An 18219-nucleotide genomic window follows, 5' to 3' on the forward strand; every position below is an offset into this window, starting at 1 on the left:
TTTCCAAAATACAAAAGAAGCTTAGAAAGAAAAGTGATACTATTATACAAGGTTTTCATATTTCTTTCATGTTTAGCTTACTAGAAGACAGGCAGATTTTCATATCTGCTTCTACATTCAATCTGTTATGATAGGTTGATTGAGTTATATGAAAAAAAAGGCCTCAAATACATCATAAAAGAAGTATGTGTTAACGTTAACCAATTGTTCAGATAATTAAGAATGTTCTTTTTGATAATTCATCTAAACTTGACAAGTAGGAGTTTCTTAAGGATTAGTTATAATGTGGAATCCAATTCATATAAAATTTTTATATTCCATAATTTTTATTTTTCTGTTACTTGCTATTTGAAAGGATCTTTTCAGCCATAATTTTATAATACTGGAAACTTTGAAATAGTAGTCAGTATTCAGTTATACAGATTCTACAAATCTTGACACAAACAACCAAAAAAACCCATATTCATTAATATCACCCTCTACCTCATCAGAAAAAATATTTTAAATATTAAAAAGCAGACCAAAACACAGAAGGTAACACAAGTTACCTAAAAATTACCTAAAATTTATTTAAGTTAACTACCTAAATTTTTAATTTTCACTTTAAAAGTTTTTGCATTTTTATCATTGGCAACAAACACTGTCAGTAGTTTCCCTTAAAGTGACAGGCTCTCTGTTAATTTTCAAGAAAATGATCACCAAATAATTTAATCAGTTTGTCCAATAGTCATTCTTTAAAGTAAAAGTGATGTTTCATAAAAATGTGGCTAGTTTCACTGGCAACTAAAAAAAAAAGAAAGAAGAAAGAAAGAAAAAGAAAACTCACACTTAAGATTTTTCCTCTAGACAAGAAATGTGCTCTGGATGTACAGCAGAAGCACTTTTTGCAAATGTCCTCTCTCCTCACACCAAATTTAAAAATAAAAAATACTCAGAGTCAAGACTTAACAAAATTAACAACTGGTCACTACTTTATCAAGGGCTTTCTTAATATGAAGTTAGCTGGAGTTATTTGCTTTGTTTTCATTATTGTTGTTTTGTTTTTGTTTAACCTGTGCATGCTTCTCAGTGAAAAATACAATGATTACTAGTATAGTTTGGTACATCGACATTAATTACTATTAAGATTTCCATGAATGATGATACATAATGGGGTGGGGGTAAGAGAAGAATGGAGGAACTTTAGATTACGTAGAGAAAATGAGAGGGTGGAGGGGGAGGGAGTATGAAAGATGGTGGAATGAGACAGACATCATTACCCTATGTACATGTATGCTTACACGAATGGTATGAATCTACATCATGCACAACCATAGAACGAAAATCTGTACCCATTTATGTACAATGAATCAAAATGTGGTCTGTAAAATAAAAAAAAATAAATAAATAAAAATGAAAAAAATTAAAAATAAAAAAAAAAAAGATTTCCAGGGTTTACTCACACACTGGCTTTGCACAAGCAAACAAAAAGGCAAAATTTACTATTATTCTGATAACAGTTTTATTCCCATGGACCCCCTAAAAGCAATTCAGTGACTCCAATAGGCCTGTACATCACAATTTAAGAAATACTGTCTTAAGGAAATACTGAAAGTTATGAATGATTAAGTTTGAAAAATAAAAGATTTATCAAATATGTGGATGAATTCTTTAACTCAAAATGATGTAATTTATTCTGAAACCAAATTAATAATATATATAATAGCTATTAACATTTTGTAAGCCTGTACATATATTATCTCATTTAATCCTCATAACACTATTCACTAGCTATTGTGGTACAGATGTGGAAACCTGGGGTAGAGACATAGGAAATTATCTGTCCAAGGTCAAAATGACAACAGTATTAATGAACTCATACAATGAAGTATTTTGCATGCTTAATCTAAGTCTTGATAACAATCTTTTTATAATTCTTTTTATCCTTTATTAGTCTTTGTATCTTTGTTATAGATAAAAACGTCGAAACATATAGCTAAAATACTCTGCTGTAGGTTACTCAAGTGAAAAGTAGTAGATCATCTACAACAAATCCAGGTATGACTCCAGAATACTCTAGTCAACTTTGTGTTACTACAACAAAATACCTGATAATAAGTTACTTATAAAGAAAAGGAGGCTTATTTAGCTTACAGTTTTAGAGGTTCAACTCCAAGATGATGTGGTCACATGGTTAGAGCCTCTGACAAGGGCAGCATGTCAATGGTGAGACCACATGTCAGTGGGAGTACTCACATCTTGAGCCAGGAAGCAGAGAGAGAGAGAAGATGAGACCAGGGTCCTACAATTTCCTTTGAGAGCACACCCCCAGTGACCTTAGGACATCCTACAAGGTCCTACCTCTAAAGGTCCACAGCAATCTCAAAACGGCAAATGTGGAAATAAAGCCTTTAAAACATTGGGCTTTGAACCAAACAACAGAAACTGCATGCTCTGCCTCTGTACACCACACACTGGTACACTGCACACTGGTACATCATTTGTATACATGAGCAGATCAATGGCTTACAAGGGTTTTATGTAGTTTTAAAGTCAACAGGGCAGACCTCTATTTGAAAAGATTTCCACCAACTTGATTACTTCTATCTTTAAATGGAACAAAATCTACTTCCATTTAAAATAATATGAGTTAGTGCATGAATTTATACTATTTGAAAATGACAATGAATCGATGCATCAAGATTACTCTTTTAAAAAGTTTAAAAACCAACTCAACATTGCCAAGAGATATTATTCCACATTTTAAAGATGAGGAAAACTAAAACTTAGACAAGTACCTAATTTTCCTCAGAAGCATACTGATCATAAAAACGGTACAGGGTCAAAATCAGTCTGGGCTAACCATCAAGGCCAAAATCTTCAGTCACACTGCCTGCACATACTTAGGGAAGCCTCACACAATGACCGAGGAGATGCTTACCAAGTCTGAGTGCAAAGCTTGCTGATACCACACACTACCCAAGGCAATCAAGATATGAATCATCATGTATCTTAAAAACCAAGAGATGAAAAGGAAGCTGGTACATGCCGAAAATAAAGACGTGTTCTCAGATGCTTCAAGTAAAGAACCTATAGTATGCTAAAGAGAAATAAATTCATTTGTAAAGGTGTCAGCCCACATCTCTGTGGCTGCAACAGCTTGCCTCCATTTAAAAAACAAAACAACAAAGAGCCTAGAAGACAATGTCATCACAGCTACAGTGGTTGCTACAGATACCAATAGCTTTTCCAGATGCCAGGAGCCCAGGAATACTGCAAAACTTAGTCAACTGCAGCAGAAATCATTTTCCTCCACCCCAATCAATGACTAAAATTTCCATTTCAAGTTAGGATCTACAAAGGTCAGGGGTCGGGCCCTGAGGTTTGTTTCCATTTCAGGGTTCACACTACAAATAACTCCTTAATATTAAAATCTAAGGAAGTCAAGACGAAAGGAAACAAGGTTTATCCAGCTCGATCACCCTTATAAACTTGTTGAAACTCAACTTTAAGGAAGGATCAACATCTTGAAATTGAACAGATGAATGTGGCTTTAATTTCAATTAAATTGTATTCTCAAGTAGTTACCATACACATTAGACAGGAAGATGACAAAATGGAAGGCTGTGGTGTACCACCTAAAACTAGCAGACAGTACAGGGTACAGATGAGAAATTATGCTCATCACAGAATACCACTGTGGATTTTTCTGTGGCAAAGAAAAAAAAAATCCATAGAGCAACTATATCTCCCGCCCATCAATGATTCCTAGCATAAACAAAAGGAATCACAATCTAGTAATGTAAAAGCAGCTGACAGATATATGGGGTGGGGGGATCAAGACTGAGGTCATGTCCCTTGACATACATCATTTACACTAAGGATTCCCCACTTATCTGAATTAATTTCATGTACCTTATTTCATTCAGATAATTGAAGTTTTCCTTTTAGAGTTGTAAAGTGTTTACATCAGAATAATTAGTAAACTGTCCACTTAAAATACCACCACAAAAATTACAACCCCTTTCCCTCCACATATAGACATGGACTCCACTGTCATTAAAAGTATGAAATTTGGCCTTCACAGGAAATTTGGTTCAAATGTCTTCTTTTAAAAATTAGCACAAGAAATTCTACAGGAAAAGTTACAGTCGTTACCTTTTTAATAGAGTGTTAGCATTACTTGTTAAAGACATAGTAATTTGGGTGTTCAATATATGACTACTGTTCGAACCAAATTAAAGGTTTAGACTACGAGTTTGATGACTTGTCTCAATACATAACTAGGAATGTATGTAGAGCAAAATCAAAGAGGTCTCTCTTTTTAATGAGCAGATATTTAAAGGTTTTAACGAGAATTTACTCTTCAGTATATACTACTAGTGAACAAAAATAGGTATTAAACTCACTTCTTTACAGTGCCATAATACTTTCTTGTGTAAGAAATATAAAATAACATATACATATTTGTCAAACTCAAGAAAAATTGAAATGTGCAATGCCTTAAATTCAACATTGTGGAAATTTTTACAAGTTCTCAAATACCCTGTCAGATAGATAATATAGTCATTTTTATATGATTATGCTTATAATTTAAAATACATACATTCTCTACCACTAATAATGGCAATGTAATATCTACACTTCTTAAATGAATTTGGAATTTCTCTATGAACATTAGTTTCCAACAATGATATAAAACCTGTTCCTGGAATGAATATATCTAATTAGTACTTATCTATAACCTGCTATATGTCAGGCACTGTACCAAGTATTAAGGATACTACCAAGATAAACATAGATTCACTCAGTCACACCCTTGGGGCACACACAGTCTACAGGAAAGACAGGAAATGATCTCCTAAAAGAATGTATAACAGCCACCTGATCAAATGAAAGGTCAAAACTGAGAAGACAAAGGCAAAAAATCCAACACTTGAAAATAACTAGATACCACTGAACTGGACAAAAAGCATGTATTAAGTGTCTCCACTAAGAAGGCAGCAGAGAACCAAACAGAAGGCTAGTCAGAAAAGGGGTCTAATTCATGACTGCATGAATCTGGGGTATCCTAGAATCCAATACAAGTGAAAATCTAATCCTCAAGAATCATTCAAAATGGTTAACAGCCAAAGAGCACAGCTCTGGGTATCTAAAGAGTCAATCTGGTAAGTGTGAATCCAGGAGGTAAAATCACAGTATACTGGCTCTGCAATACCCCTACCATCTATCTACTAGGGACAAGAACAAGTCCCAGCTCCCTGCAGGAAGGGGCAGTGGCTAGGAGAAAACTGGCCGGGCTATTATGGTACTTAAACATACTTAAAACAAGGTTTCAGTTCCACAGGGACAGGGAATACAAAAAGGAACCACAAAAGAAATATAATCAAAGGAGTACTTACCACTAAAGACAGACTGTGGAATTGCTTCTCCAGTTGCTTTCTAAAATCAATAAATAAATATGTAGACACACACATATATAAATTGTGTGTGTGTATGTGTGTACGTGTGTACATACTTATTTATTTATACTATGTATTGAACCCAGGGGCACTTTACCACTGAGCTACATCTCTAGTCTTTTGTATTTGAGACGGGTCTTGCCAAATTGCTGAGGCTGATCTCAAACTTGCAATCCTCCTAACTCAGTCTCCCAAGTCACTGCAATTATAGTAGGCACCACCACACTTAGCTCAAAAATTAATTTATCATCTGTTTAATGACTTAAGTGTGACCCTACAGAGTGTGGGGGAAAAGTACTAATTTTTACTAATTGTCTAATTCTAAATTCTAATTCTATCTATAATAATACTGAAATATTCTAATGTTTCATGCATGCTTTGTTAATAAGTTTATGCTATATATTTCTAAAACTCTTTACAAGAAATGTGTTTAAAATAAAAATCTGACAGGCAAACTGAGTATATGCCAAGGGTATGTTAAATCGTACCTCTGTGAACAACAGATACTCAGGGCACCAGAATGACTCCACACCACTCCACTGCAGAGGCAGGTTTAGGTGTGCTAATGTATTTTCAGTCTTGGTGAAATGGACTATCTGGCACTGGGTAGGCGAAGTGGAATGCAACTGACCTAAGAACCAGCAAAAATAGATGTGAGATGACTGCTTCATACAAATTAAACACCATACAACTCTACTATGTATTTGTTTTCAGTAATAATATCAATGGGACAGATGAAGGTCATTCAAAGATATTGTCCCTGTGAAGACTATTATCTATATGACTACATGATTTAACAGGAATCACTCTATGGAAATTAGCTCTACATGCCCGACACCCAAATTTTACCAAAGTTCTTCAAAGCATGAAATGGCAATACTTTCTGGGAAAAAAAGCTTGAAATTTTTCCTCAGGTTTTTGTTTTGTTTTGTTTTTAGTAAGTAAAACAAATGCCAGACACAGTGGTGAACACCTATAATCCCAGGGGTTCGGGAGGCTGAGGCAGGAGGATTGTGAGTCCAAAGCCAGCTTCAGCAAAATCAAGGAGGTAAGCAACTCACTGAGACCCTGATAAAAATACAAAATAGGGCTGGGGATGTGGCGCAGTGATCGAGTGCCCTGAGTTCAATCCCTGGTACCAAAAAAAAAAGTTAAAACACACTATTCCTGATGTACCAAAGAGGTATGAATAAGTCTAAGAAAAAAGTCAGTATTTTAAGAATCACCAGCATGAAGCACAACATATCACACTGGGCTTAAATTATTTTTAAAATATCATTTCAGTACAGTTTGCCAAAGTAGTCTAAACTCCAAAAGTCATGTTCCTTACAAGGTCTCCATGCTGAAAAATAAATCCTTATAAAGTGAAGCCAACACTTTAAAATGTGATTTATAGAAACAATGAGTCATCAATTAAAGGTTATCAAACTTCATTCCGTTAGAAACTTTGTATTTCTTTGTTTGACTGAATTGTTGTATCACTAAATTTACATGATGGTGTCCTTTCCCTAATTTCACAGTGATTAACAAATATTAAAGAACAAAATTAAGTTGTTTCTTCTCCCAATTTTTCTAAAGTATTTGACTCCTACTATCTTTCAATATCAGAATTCAGCTTAACTGGTTGACACAAGATGATAATAAGTTATTTTCAAGTTTACTCATATGATTCAGATCTTCCAGGCACTCTCCTACCAATAAGATCACAAGCATTTACAGAGTTCCTACTACACAGATTAGTAAGACATGGTCCAACTTTCATGAAGCCACTACCAGGAAAGTATACACAACCCATAGGTATTTACTAAATGCCTACACCAAACACAGCTGAGAGAAATACAAAAAATTCACCCCAGACAACAAGAACTTCAAGACTTCTACACTTGAGGCCCAGTTAAAAAATGATGTTGGGGATGTTGGAATTAAATTATTACGTGGTACTAGACCTCCTAATTACCAAAGTCACATACCCCATAATTCTAAAACTCTCAAAATACCAATCAGCTGGCAGTGACACAGACTACCTGAATCAAGAATATGAATAAAGATTCTTGAAGTGAAAAATAATCACTAAATTCAAACTAAATCAGAAAGCAATGTTTCAACTGAAAGAATGTATTTTTCTTAATAATTTGTTTTTTGTTTTTGTTTTTTTTTTTATCTAACGGGCCCAAATCACAAAGAAAGGCACATACTCAAAGCAAAAGAAAAAAAAAAAAAAACAAAACAGTAATTACTTCACTTTTTCTAGGAAAAAAGAGTGGGGGGGGTAAAAAGAGTGGGAGGGGGGTGTTTGCTGGGAATATAACTCCGGTATAGAGCATTTATCTAACAGGCTGAAGTCCTGGATTATTCAATACCCAGCAAAATACAGTAATAATAATAATAATAATTAAACTTTGGCACAAGAATATCCATTGCGGAAGTCTGAATTACCTAAAGTGTTTAGTTAATTAAGACAACCAGTTCTCTTCAGATCCTGCTAAATCTCTTCAAGAAACTCTTGGACTCCTTATTTTTCTGTAAAATAATAGGAGTTGGATTACACTGCTAAGGTCATGTATAAAGCAAAAATGAATTTTTTAGTGTTATTGTATTTTTATACCTTTATTACATTTATTTTATTTTTATGTGTGCTGAGGATCAAACCCATGCTAGGCAAGAGCTCTACCACTGAGCTACAACCACAGTCCCACCAAGCAAAAAGTTTATACTTCTGTGAGTCTTAAGATTAAAATGTCAACATGTTTTCCAAAACAGGAGTAAAGAAGTCATCTTTACACCTCAAAATAATAATGCTATAAAATGTACTGTTTCCTATCTTTTCTCAGTATCATGCTGATTTCATGACTTAAAAGGTACTCCTCCAACCCTCAACACTAAAACCTAAGTACAGAAACCTAAGGAAAAATAAACTAAAAGAGTGGAAACTGAGAACAATCTATTCCATATCAGAACTGGAATGCATTAATTAAAATTCAATATTGCACTTGGTATGTGAGTTCCTACATGAAAACCCTATCATGGTTAAAGTTTAAGGTTAAACAGGTTAATAGAATCCAATAAAAAAGATCTATTGAATTATTCTGAACTTCTTTTCTGCAGCTCCTTTACCTGACCACTATGTTAAGCTTTAAAATCAACTTCGGGGGTAGCACCAAATAAGCAAGGCAAGCCAGAGCACTTGGGGGCTGGGAACTGTAATCCACCTTGTGTGGAAAATCACCTTCAACTCACGCTTTCCATTTCGAACTGTGATACAGGTAGAGGAAAAAAATGTAAAGCCTTCTCTTTGAACCTCCCATCACAGGGCCTCAAGCATTAACTTAAGAAATGTCTCAAAGATAATCTAAAGCAACATAATTCTAAGACTCTAAAAGTTGTATTTGCGAAGGGAAAAAAAAAAAAAACCCACCCCTGGACGAACGGTTAAATTAACATATTATTGCAACTTCGTTGTGGAGTACACCATTGACTTTTCAAGACTTAAATTAAGAAAACCTTTCCACCTGAAAGGACGGACTGTCTGGGTTCCGATGGAAATACTAAGTTATGTGCTGAATTCAGAGGTGCACCGTGAGGTACTCTGTCTCCGCGGACAGTGGGGACTGGGGCGCTGCCGGGAGATCCGGATAGTGAGGGCGCAAGGGCCTGGAGCAGATTTAGGGAGGCAGCCTGAGGTCTGAGAGGAGGGCCCTCCGCCTACAGGCCAACCGGGGGCACCTGGTCTCCCTTCTCGCCGCGCAGGGAGACGTTCCCCCACCAACCCTCCCAAGTCGTGCTAGGAGAAAACGATGCGCAGGCCGCGAGAAGCCGGCACACAGGACGTGAAGACACCAAGAAAACTAAATTATAAGTCGGCCAGTTTGCAGGAGGAACGGTATGCAGTAGCCTGGACTCCCGGCTCCGGGCGCCAGGATCCTGGCGCGGGGCGCACGACAGGCAGCGCAGGGAGCGCGGCGCGTGCGCCGGGGAAGCGCGCGGCCCTCGGCTCCGCCCCTCCTCCCACCCTCCGCTCCTCGCGCGGCCACCGCCGCAGCCCCACTGGGAACTCCGCGCCGCGCGGCCCCGCGAGGCGGGCGCCGTGAGGAGAGGGGAGGGGCCGCGCTCCCCGCCTCCCCGCCGGCCCGCGCAGCTCCCAGCCCGGAGCCCACTCACCTCCTCCTCCTTGTCTCTCCCTCCTGGCCACCGGCGCGGCCCAGCCGGCGACGCGCTGACGCCGAGCCCCTCCCCCGCAGCCGCCACCGACGCCGCCGCCCCTCCCGGCCCGCGGCCGCCGCGGCCTCCAGGCACGTCAAGCGCGGGCCCCGCCCTCGTCCCGCCCTGGGGCCCGAGGCTCCGCCCCCGGTGCGGCTGCATCTCGACGGGCTCTGGGTCCCTGACTCAGCTGCAGCTCCCGCCCTCGCGGTCTCTAGGCTGTGCCCGGCGGCCGAGCTGTTCACACCTGCCTACTGCTCGCAGGCCTCGCTCGGCTTTCCACCTCCCCGCGTACCCTTTCCCATCACGTCAGCGTCCTCGGCCGGCCCATCAGCTTTTTCGTACTCTTTCCCCAAACCTTTAGTCCTGTTCTAAGCTCGCGTCGGCGTTTTCTCATTCCTACTGGAGGGTGTGTCCTCCTTACTATGTTCGTCTTCCTTCTTGCAGTTTTCCGGCCAACCCCTTCTGCCCCTTTCTGGATCCTCTCCCTGGTCAGCCGGAGCCTCAGGGTCCCGGTGCGTCACCGGCTGGATAAGCGCTGTGCAGCTTGTACCTCCCGGGCGCTTGCTTTGCCTTGCGTCCTAATTTCTCTCACTCAGGACCCCTCTCGGATCCCTGCTGGCAGGGTCACGTTTTTCCTTTTCCCACATTTTGCGCATCCTTTCGGTTCTCACTATTTCACACACTTAAGATGGAGTTAGTATATTAAACAATTGCATATTCGCGGTACCGCTTACATGAAGAGTCACAATAATTAAAAATCATTAGGCAAGGCGACAGCAGTAGTGACCAACTTCTGACTAGCCAAGTTCCATCTACACTTTCCTTTATGCGATAATGAATTGAAGCATAAATTTCAAAGGATGAAATTTTACGTTGGGGATTACAATTCAAGATTTTGAATCTTTTCCCCTTCAACCTAACTTCACTTCAGCTTTTATGTACTCAGTACACAGCAGAAACAGCACCAGGAACTCTTAGAGCTTTGGGGTCCTTATCTATAAGATGAGGAATTTGTCTCTCTCTTCCTATTTTTTAATTTCCTCTGATTCTGAATTTTGGATTTCATATTTGGATAGAGGTTGTAGGTTAAGTGATTCACACAAAGGCAAAACATGCGATTGTAACTGAATGTCTGGTTAATTTGGTAACTTCATTTTTAAAACTGCAACTGCAAATTGGCAGAGTTAGGCTGTGATGCAAAAAGAAGTTAAGTGTAGTCCTTTAGAGGAGTTGCTTTAAGTCATGTGAGTAAATATTATTTTCCTCAAATTAAACAGTTAAAACTATCTTCTGTTCTAAACAAAATCCACACTCTATGTGGACCTTCAAAGTTTAGAGCCATTGTTTAATTGAACAGTATTACAAGCATTTGAAAATCTAATAAACCATCTGTCCATTCACTCTCACACAAATTGGGAACCAGAAAAGAGTAAACGCCAAAAGCTAAAAGTGAGGATTCCTAACTGCACATGAAACTAGTAAATCCTATTCCACAGAAAAGCGTCTGAAAAACCCCAAAGGCTATGGCTGCCATTTCATTGCTTTGAAAATGGAATCATATAATTTTATAATTGAATTTTCTAGTCCTTAAGATGATCTGGAGTCTAATCTGTTCATTTTACTGATTAGGATCTGAAGCCCAGAGAGGGTAAATTGAATACTCAATATTACCCAGCTTGATTGGAAAGTTGAGATTCAAACTCAGACCTCCTATCTCACATAATTTGCCAACATTCAGCTTACAGTTAACACTGACCTGAAGCTATTCAACATCAGAATTCTTTGATTTGCAGCTCTACCTTTGAGGTTTGTGTGATCTATGAAGTTGAACTTGACATTAGCTAGAAAGGTATTGCTATCAGAGGCCATTTTGTCCTATTGTTTTCAAGGATTCCTATGGTGCAACCTTCATCTCTCTCAGTTAGGGGTCATCTGCATGATTCAGGCAGTGCTGGCCAGAGCTCTGGAGCCCTGTTCCAACCAAACACAGGCATCCTCAGAGCCGCCAATGTCTGTGCCTGATTGTAAGAATTACGAAATCCCTGTTGTCAAGAAAATTGCAGCACTATTGAGGAGATAAAATATGAAGCATAAGATGATAATTCAACATAAATAATCAAGTATTCTATTGTAATTTGCGAATGGCAAACTGGAAAATAATCCATATAAATTAAGAAAAGACTTCTTGAAGACCACAACAACAAAATGGAGATTTGTCATTTGAATTGATGTATAGGGAGAAAGGTAAAAGAAATGTCTTAAACAAAGGCACGAAGAAGAACGTGAGCATGCCAAGAATGGGGGAAAGTTGGGAGAACAGTAAATTTAAACAGGGGATTTATTTGAGAAACAATAGCAAACTATGCTGAAATATTAAGCTAGAACCATTAATAGAGACCCTGAATTTGAGCCTGAAAATTTTAGTTTAATAGGAAAGCATTCTGGGAGGACTTGTTGCAGGGAGAGGAAGAGAAGAGAACAAGACAAGGAGGCCATGACCTTGTCAGGTTCTGAGGAAGCAAGGAGGATTCTAAAAGAAATGTGGGACATAAATGCCACTTAGGATTGGTGACTATACACAGGGATCAAAGAAGAGTAAGAAGTCCAAGAAGACTTTAAGGTTCTGGCTAGTCAATAACTGTACACCTAGACCCTAGCAGCTTAGCAGGGGAAGATGATCAGCACTCACAGGGACAGACTCTAAATTCATAGATAAGGAAGTAAAACATCTTCCCAAGGGGGACCTTCCTCCTCACATCCTTCTTTCAGAAAACTGTCATTTGGTATTCAAATAGACGTTTACAAGAAAGCTCTCACCCTGTCCCTGTCCAAGGGCCCTATAAGAGTGTTTTATGGGGTTGACCTAATTTTATTTCCGTTTCAGCTCTACTGATATAAAAGTTCTCAGTGATAAACTATATAATGTTACAGTAGGAAACAAATAAATGTTTGCTAAATACATACCAAATGCTGCTCATAACTCTGCTAGGTGTGGAAAACAAAAAAGTATAAAAGGGGCCTCTGTCTTTTAGAACCTTATAATCTGTTTAGAGAAAAAGGTAAATGCACCTGACATAATAGAAAATAAATTCCATGTGGACAGTGAAGTGTTATTTATAGACTAGTGGGGAATGTGGTTGAATGGATTGGAAATTATATGATCTAAAGGGATCATCATACAACAAATGTTTATTAATTTACCTACATGCACTGATCTGCATACTGGAGGTAAGACAATAAAATAAAAACTCCCAGTCTCAGTTAGTCATAAGAAGAAGTCAGGTTTCACGTGTTTCAGATTATAAAAAAGGCATTTTGCATCTAAAGAGTCTAAGAAACTAGAGAAAACATGAAGGAAGCGAGGTAGGGGAGGTGGAGGCCTTGTGGGTGGAAGGACTTTTGAGGTTAGGTTAGAATGTGGATGTTTGGAAGATTAGTCACTCTGGCACTCTGGATTTGAAGAAGGGGAACCTGCACGATAATCCAAGCTAAATGTCAAGTAGATACAATGGATGGCAAAGTTAGCAAGGAAGGTGAAAATGTCAAGAAGATGAGTATTGGGTATTTGGGAAGGTAAGAGATGTTGGTTGTAGAAAATCCTTAGTATCAAATGTAGTATAAGGTCAAGGAAATAAGCCTTAAGTAAAGCCTAAAGAAAGGTCCCAGTAGAGTGCTTACTGTCACTGAGCAACACTATAAGAATCAGTACCACTCAAAATGTATACAGCATAAGTGTACATCATTTACCTTTTCAGGCCATTCACATTTGAAGATGCTATTGAACTTTTAAGGCCATTTATACATTCCCATCCGTGTCAAACTTTTGTCTCCATACTGAAGGGAGAAGAAACTTAGGCCTTCAAGACAAACCTGATGTTCTTCTAGGCTAAAAATCAGTTCCATCAATGACTCCCTGTTCTAAATGTAATCATGGAAAGTTCACTCTTACTCTGAAATATGGAAAGAGTCTAACAGTTGAACACTAATGTAGTACTGTACTGGTTATAGTTCTGTTACTAGCACCTGTCAGGTCTGAGTGGGTGATGGGGGTAGGACCTTGGACACTTCTTATGTTCTTGCTGAACTCTAGTTCCCATTATGAAGAGGAATCTCTTAGATGTAAGGCTTATGGGTGTACAGAATAGCACTTCCATAAAAAAGAAATACTATTCTGTGAGATGCATATGAACACCTCCCATGACTCCAAGTGGTACTTTTGCATCTGGAAGAAGACAACTCAGCTGAAGTAGATGTTCTTTTTTTTTTTTTTTTTTTCAGCAAACTGCAGAACAATTAATGAGTAATTTTCTTCCCTGAAAACAGATTAGACAAGTTTGGCAGACAGAGTGGAAAGAACAACGTGAGTCCCCTCCATTTGTAGGGATGCATCCCAAGCTTCTGGAAGAAAGCAGGCCTGACTCTGGCTGAAATGTACCCATACATGCATGTGCACATCTTCCCTGATTGCGTGATGTCGTTGAGTAGAGTGGGTTAATTTGTTAGGTGCTATTGAAAGATGGAATGCTATTAGCACTCTTTTTTATTTGGAATATACTTCATTTTGGGGTCCACTGGGAGCAATTAATCTCTTGGGATGGTTTGGAAAGCTTCATTAAACTCAATGAAGGAAAAAGAAGTATAAGTAAGTTATTCTAAAAATAATCATGAAATTTACTATGTTTAATTTGCTAGCCCAAATGCTTCTCAAGTCAATAGTGACCAAGGATTCCTAGCATTAATGAACAATTACCATATTGCTGAAATCAACACCATGTTTAGCCTTAAAAGCCTTCTTGTTACTGGTGCTGAAAGAGGCCAAAAACATCAGTAGCCTGGGAAGCATAAAATGTACTCTCTGCTGATGAAATGATCTCTTTAAATTAGGGTTTAGCTATTCCAACATGATTATGCGAGGGAATGTGCTTTATCATTGTTACCTTCTGGCCTAGAGTCAGAAGCTTTTTATACTGTGGTTCATCTGTACCTTTTATCAAGGATAAATCCATGTTTTTGTTTAAAACAAAGAAAGCTTACATAATCTCTCCTCATGATTAGCCCTTTCGGTAATTATCTGTTGCTTGGAATCAGTGTCAGGCAACCAAGTTCAGATGGCAAATAAAAAAAGAAATGTTTGATCTACAGTGATGCGATTTAGAAACTGTGCATGGAAGGTACAGCTCTGCACATACAGAGAACATATTTATCTAATTTGACTGCCAGTGATTTAATTAATGTTTGTCAAGCACTTTGAACATGAAAAGAACTATCTGAAAGCTGAGAGCTATTACTCATAATCATTTTTCCTATTTGTTGAACTAAAATTAACATACAAATCTGATACTTATGGTATCTTTGAGAGAGAGGCTCCTATTGTAACAAATTCTTTGGACCACACTTAAGAAAGTCTCATTAAAACTTGAAGGCTCTGGTTCTTGAAAGTCAAGCTTCAAGCTGGTTGGGTATCATCCATCAGTAGATTTTGAAGCATACGTGGTAAATAAACGACAATGACAGTTTGGGGAAGTATATGCACCTGTTTATTGAGGAGATGATAACAAAGGCAAATCTAAAATAAGAATACATACCACAACCTGATTTTCAAGAAATTTTGTGCATGCCTACACTTAAAATTGCCCACATTTTCATCAAATTTTTCATTTTAATTTTATCTCCAAAGAATAACTATTAATAAGCACAACATCTTGGTAACCACCTAAGAAAAAAAGAGAAAAAAGATCTTGTTTTAAAGCTTTGAGAAGAAGCAAACATGATGTTTTCCATTATTGTTTTTTTTCCCTCCCAAGTAATGTACAAGAACAATTGGCAAAAGAGGAAGAAATCTTGAGGAGGAAATAAAGAGTTTGGACAAAGGCCCTGGTTTAACATTATTTTCCACATAGTGATTTTAGCTTTCACACCTACAAATGATTGACAGAATATCTAACTTCTCAATAGGGCAGAATAGACTTCCTCGTGGAATAGAAAAGGTGACTCAAAAAGACACTGACCTTTCCACATGACTGTCACCGAGCTAAATCCCCAACGCTCTGTGACTTGTTTTTTAATTTTAGTTTCATTTCATTTACATTTCAGTCCACTAAAGAACTTTAATATGTACCTCTGTGAAGAATCTTTTTTCCATGTGTACCATTCAACACATACCTTAGTAAGGCAAACCTGATTACAGCACTCACCCTTACTAAAATGAACTTTGCCTGTGGACCTGGAAACCTGCCCTTTCATCAAGTTCCCCATGATTTTACATTTAATGAAGTTTGAGAAGCACATCTGAAAGGCATATCATTCACCTTGCCCAGTCATTCTTAGCACTACTCTTCCCTTGTAGCAAGAGGTATGGCAAGGACAGAGGTGCTCATCAAACATTGCTTGACTTTCTTACAGTTTCCACTTTCTCCTGTAGTTAGGTTGAGGGCACATAACCAGTACTGACAAATGGGCTTCAGGGGAAATAAATTGTGTCACTTGTGGCTGTAGATTCCTAAGAGCATTTTTGTGCTATCCCCCAGTGGCCCTGGAAGTCCCATCTTCCATATGGTATAGTTATAAGTAGGCAGCAATGCTGGGCCACAGGAAATTAGTCTGGAGAGGAACTAGCCCATTTAAAGACTTCTTATGAGGGAGTAAAAAGTTTAAGAACTGAGCAGCTACTACTAGTTATATTAGACTTGTGTAGCCTATCCTAACAAACACAACCTGATTTAGCGAGCCCTCTTCCACAATAGAGAGTTTGTTAACACTGGACCTTAATCAGGCAGCAAAGGAATAATGGAATGAACATTGTGCAGTTTGCTAAGCAGATCATTTATGTAAAAATGCATAAACAAAAATCATGAATAATATAGTGTATGGTCCAAAAACAAGCTCTATATGTAGTTCACTTCTGTTTACTTTCCAATCCTTTAAAAATATTAGTGAAATCTTAGCCTACTATGCCTAGGAAGAAAAAAATCATTGTCCTTACCATGCTTAGATAGTCTTTTCTCCATCCTAGTAAAGTGTCATTTATAGTCTACCTCTGGAATCTCCAATAGATGTGGTTGTCATTTCCAATGGCAGTCAGAAGTGGATAGACTACATATTTGCATATAAGCAATATGCATATAAGTATATTGCATATAAGCATATTGCATGTAAGCAATATTTGTTGCTTAAAGCTCACTCCTTGGGTGCATTAACTAAATTTTTAAGGCATTAGTCACTTATATTCCTAATCCATTAATGCAAACATGTGTGCAATAATGAAAGAGTTCCTCCTCTGCATGCTTAGGGCTCTGTCCTCACGTACCTGGTCTCAGTACCCATGGGAAGGATGAGTCACACATCTTTGGTGGAGGGAATGAGTGATGGAAAAACAACTTGCATAGCAGCTGAATACTCTGCAGAAGCCACCCATCTATACTATTTGCTGATCCACCCTTGAAGTGTTCTCTCTGACAGCAGAAGTCCAGTTTTTGCTATTGAACCAGTTCAAAATCACTGTTGAAAAGCGACATAAATACATAAAGAAAGACCAGGGAAAACTTCCCCTTCGTGGGTTCTCAAGCACTGCAGAGACTAGTAACTATGCCCATTCTAACAATTCTTACACCTGCCTCAAATCTTTTTTTGAAACAAGAGGAAATAAACAAAGCATGAGTTAGCTACAGTTTCCTTCTCTCATGAGTATAGTTAATAATACTTCTTATGTTTTAACACATCACCTTTCCCTTAATTCACAGACCAAATAGAAGAAAAAAAATCATGTACTGTTTTCTTTTTCCTGTTGCTTTTTCAATAATTCACTGAACAAATCCACAAACATTCCTGGAGTCAAATAGAAGAACCATATGAAATGAATTCATTGAAATCTTTTTCATTTCTATTTAGTATTTATTTGTTCACATTTTGAAATTGGGCCATGCTACTTTTGTTCCTATAGAAAAGAAGTTAAGATTTTAGAAAACTTTACAAAAGGGAAGTCGATCTTGATGTTATCAAACTTCCCTCTTTTCTTTTAGCAGAATATTTGAGAAAATGCCAATTGGTGTTGCAGATCATTGGAACTTTTCAAGATCTTTTGAAAATTAACTTGCATATAACTATCTAACCTTTCTTACAGATGATATTACATATTATATTATATTCTTCTCTAAATAATTAATATCTACATCAATCTCTGTGTACTAAAAGAGTGGGACTATGTCAAATGTTTTAGACAAAATGATGCCATAAACTTACAAGTTCTACCATGTTGGTGGAGGAGGGCACTGGTATAAACTCAGCTGTTCATACTCTTTTGTGCTGAGATTTAACTACAATGCCATTTGTGTCCAGACTGTCACTGGATGGTTTTGTAATTAGAAGATCACTCTAAAATGAAAGTCTGAGGTTGATGAGGCAGAACCAACTATGTTTTAAAAGGAAATTCTTATTAGTACAAAATATTGGAGGACAAACAAAATCAATTTTTATAGGAAGATTAACCAAATTGTTCATTATTATAGTAAACATTTCAAAAATCAAGAGGAGGGCACTATATTATAGACAATATTAGCCCTACCCAAGCAAGAGAATGAAG

General features: G+C 37.8%; 1 protein-coding gene across 15 annotated transcripts in view; it reads right to left on the bottom strand.

The window, feature by feature from the left end:
- Positions 1–10113, bottom strand: part of GTDC1 (glycosyltransferase like domain containing 1) — a 536746-nt gene extending 526633 nt beyond the window's left edge. For 4 of the 15 annotated variants that reach the window (XR_013763076.1, XM_079135660.1, XM_079135659.1 and 1 more), the window contains exon 1: positions 9934–10108. Coding sequence is in view for 11 of the 15 variants with exons in the window: in XM_079135660.1 (XP_078991786.1) it covers positions 9934–9943 (10 nt within the window). In the remaining 4 variants the exon portion in view is untranslated. Of the gene's footprint in view, positions 1–2133; positions 2238–9599; positions 9715–9933 lie in introns of those variants that run through there. The other 11 variants (XM_079135656.1, XM_079135657.1, XM_079135654.1 and 8 more) reach the window with 6 other exon arrangements.
- Between the last annotated feature and the right edge of the window lie 8106 nt (positions 10114–18219).

This window comes from Sciurus vulgaris (genome assembly GCF_902686455.1).
Source record: "Sciurus vulgaris genome assembly, chromosome: 3".
Lineage (NCBI taxonomy): Eukaryota > Metazoa > Chordata > Mammalia > Rodentia > Sciuridae > Sciurus > Sciurus vulgaris.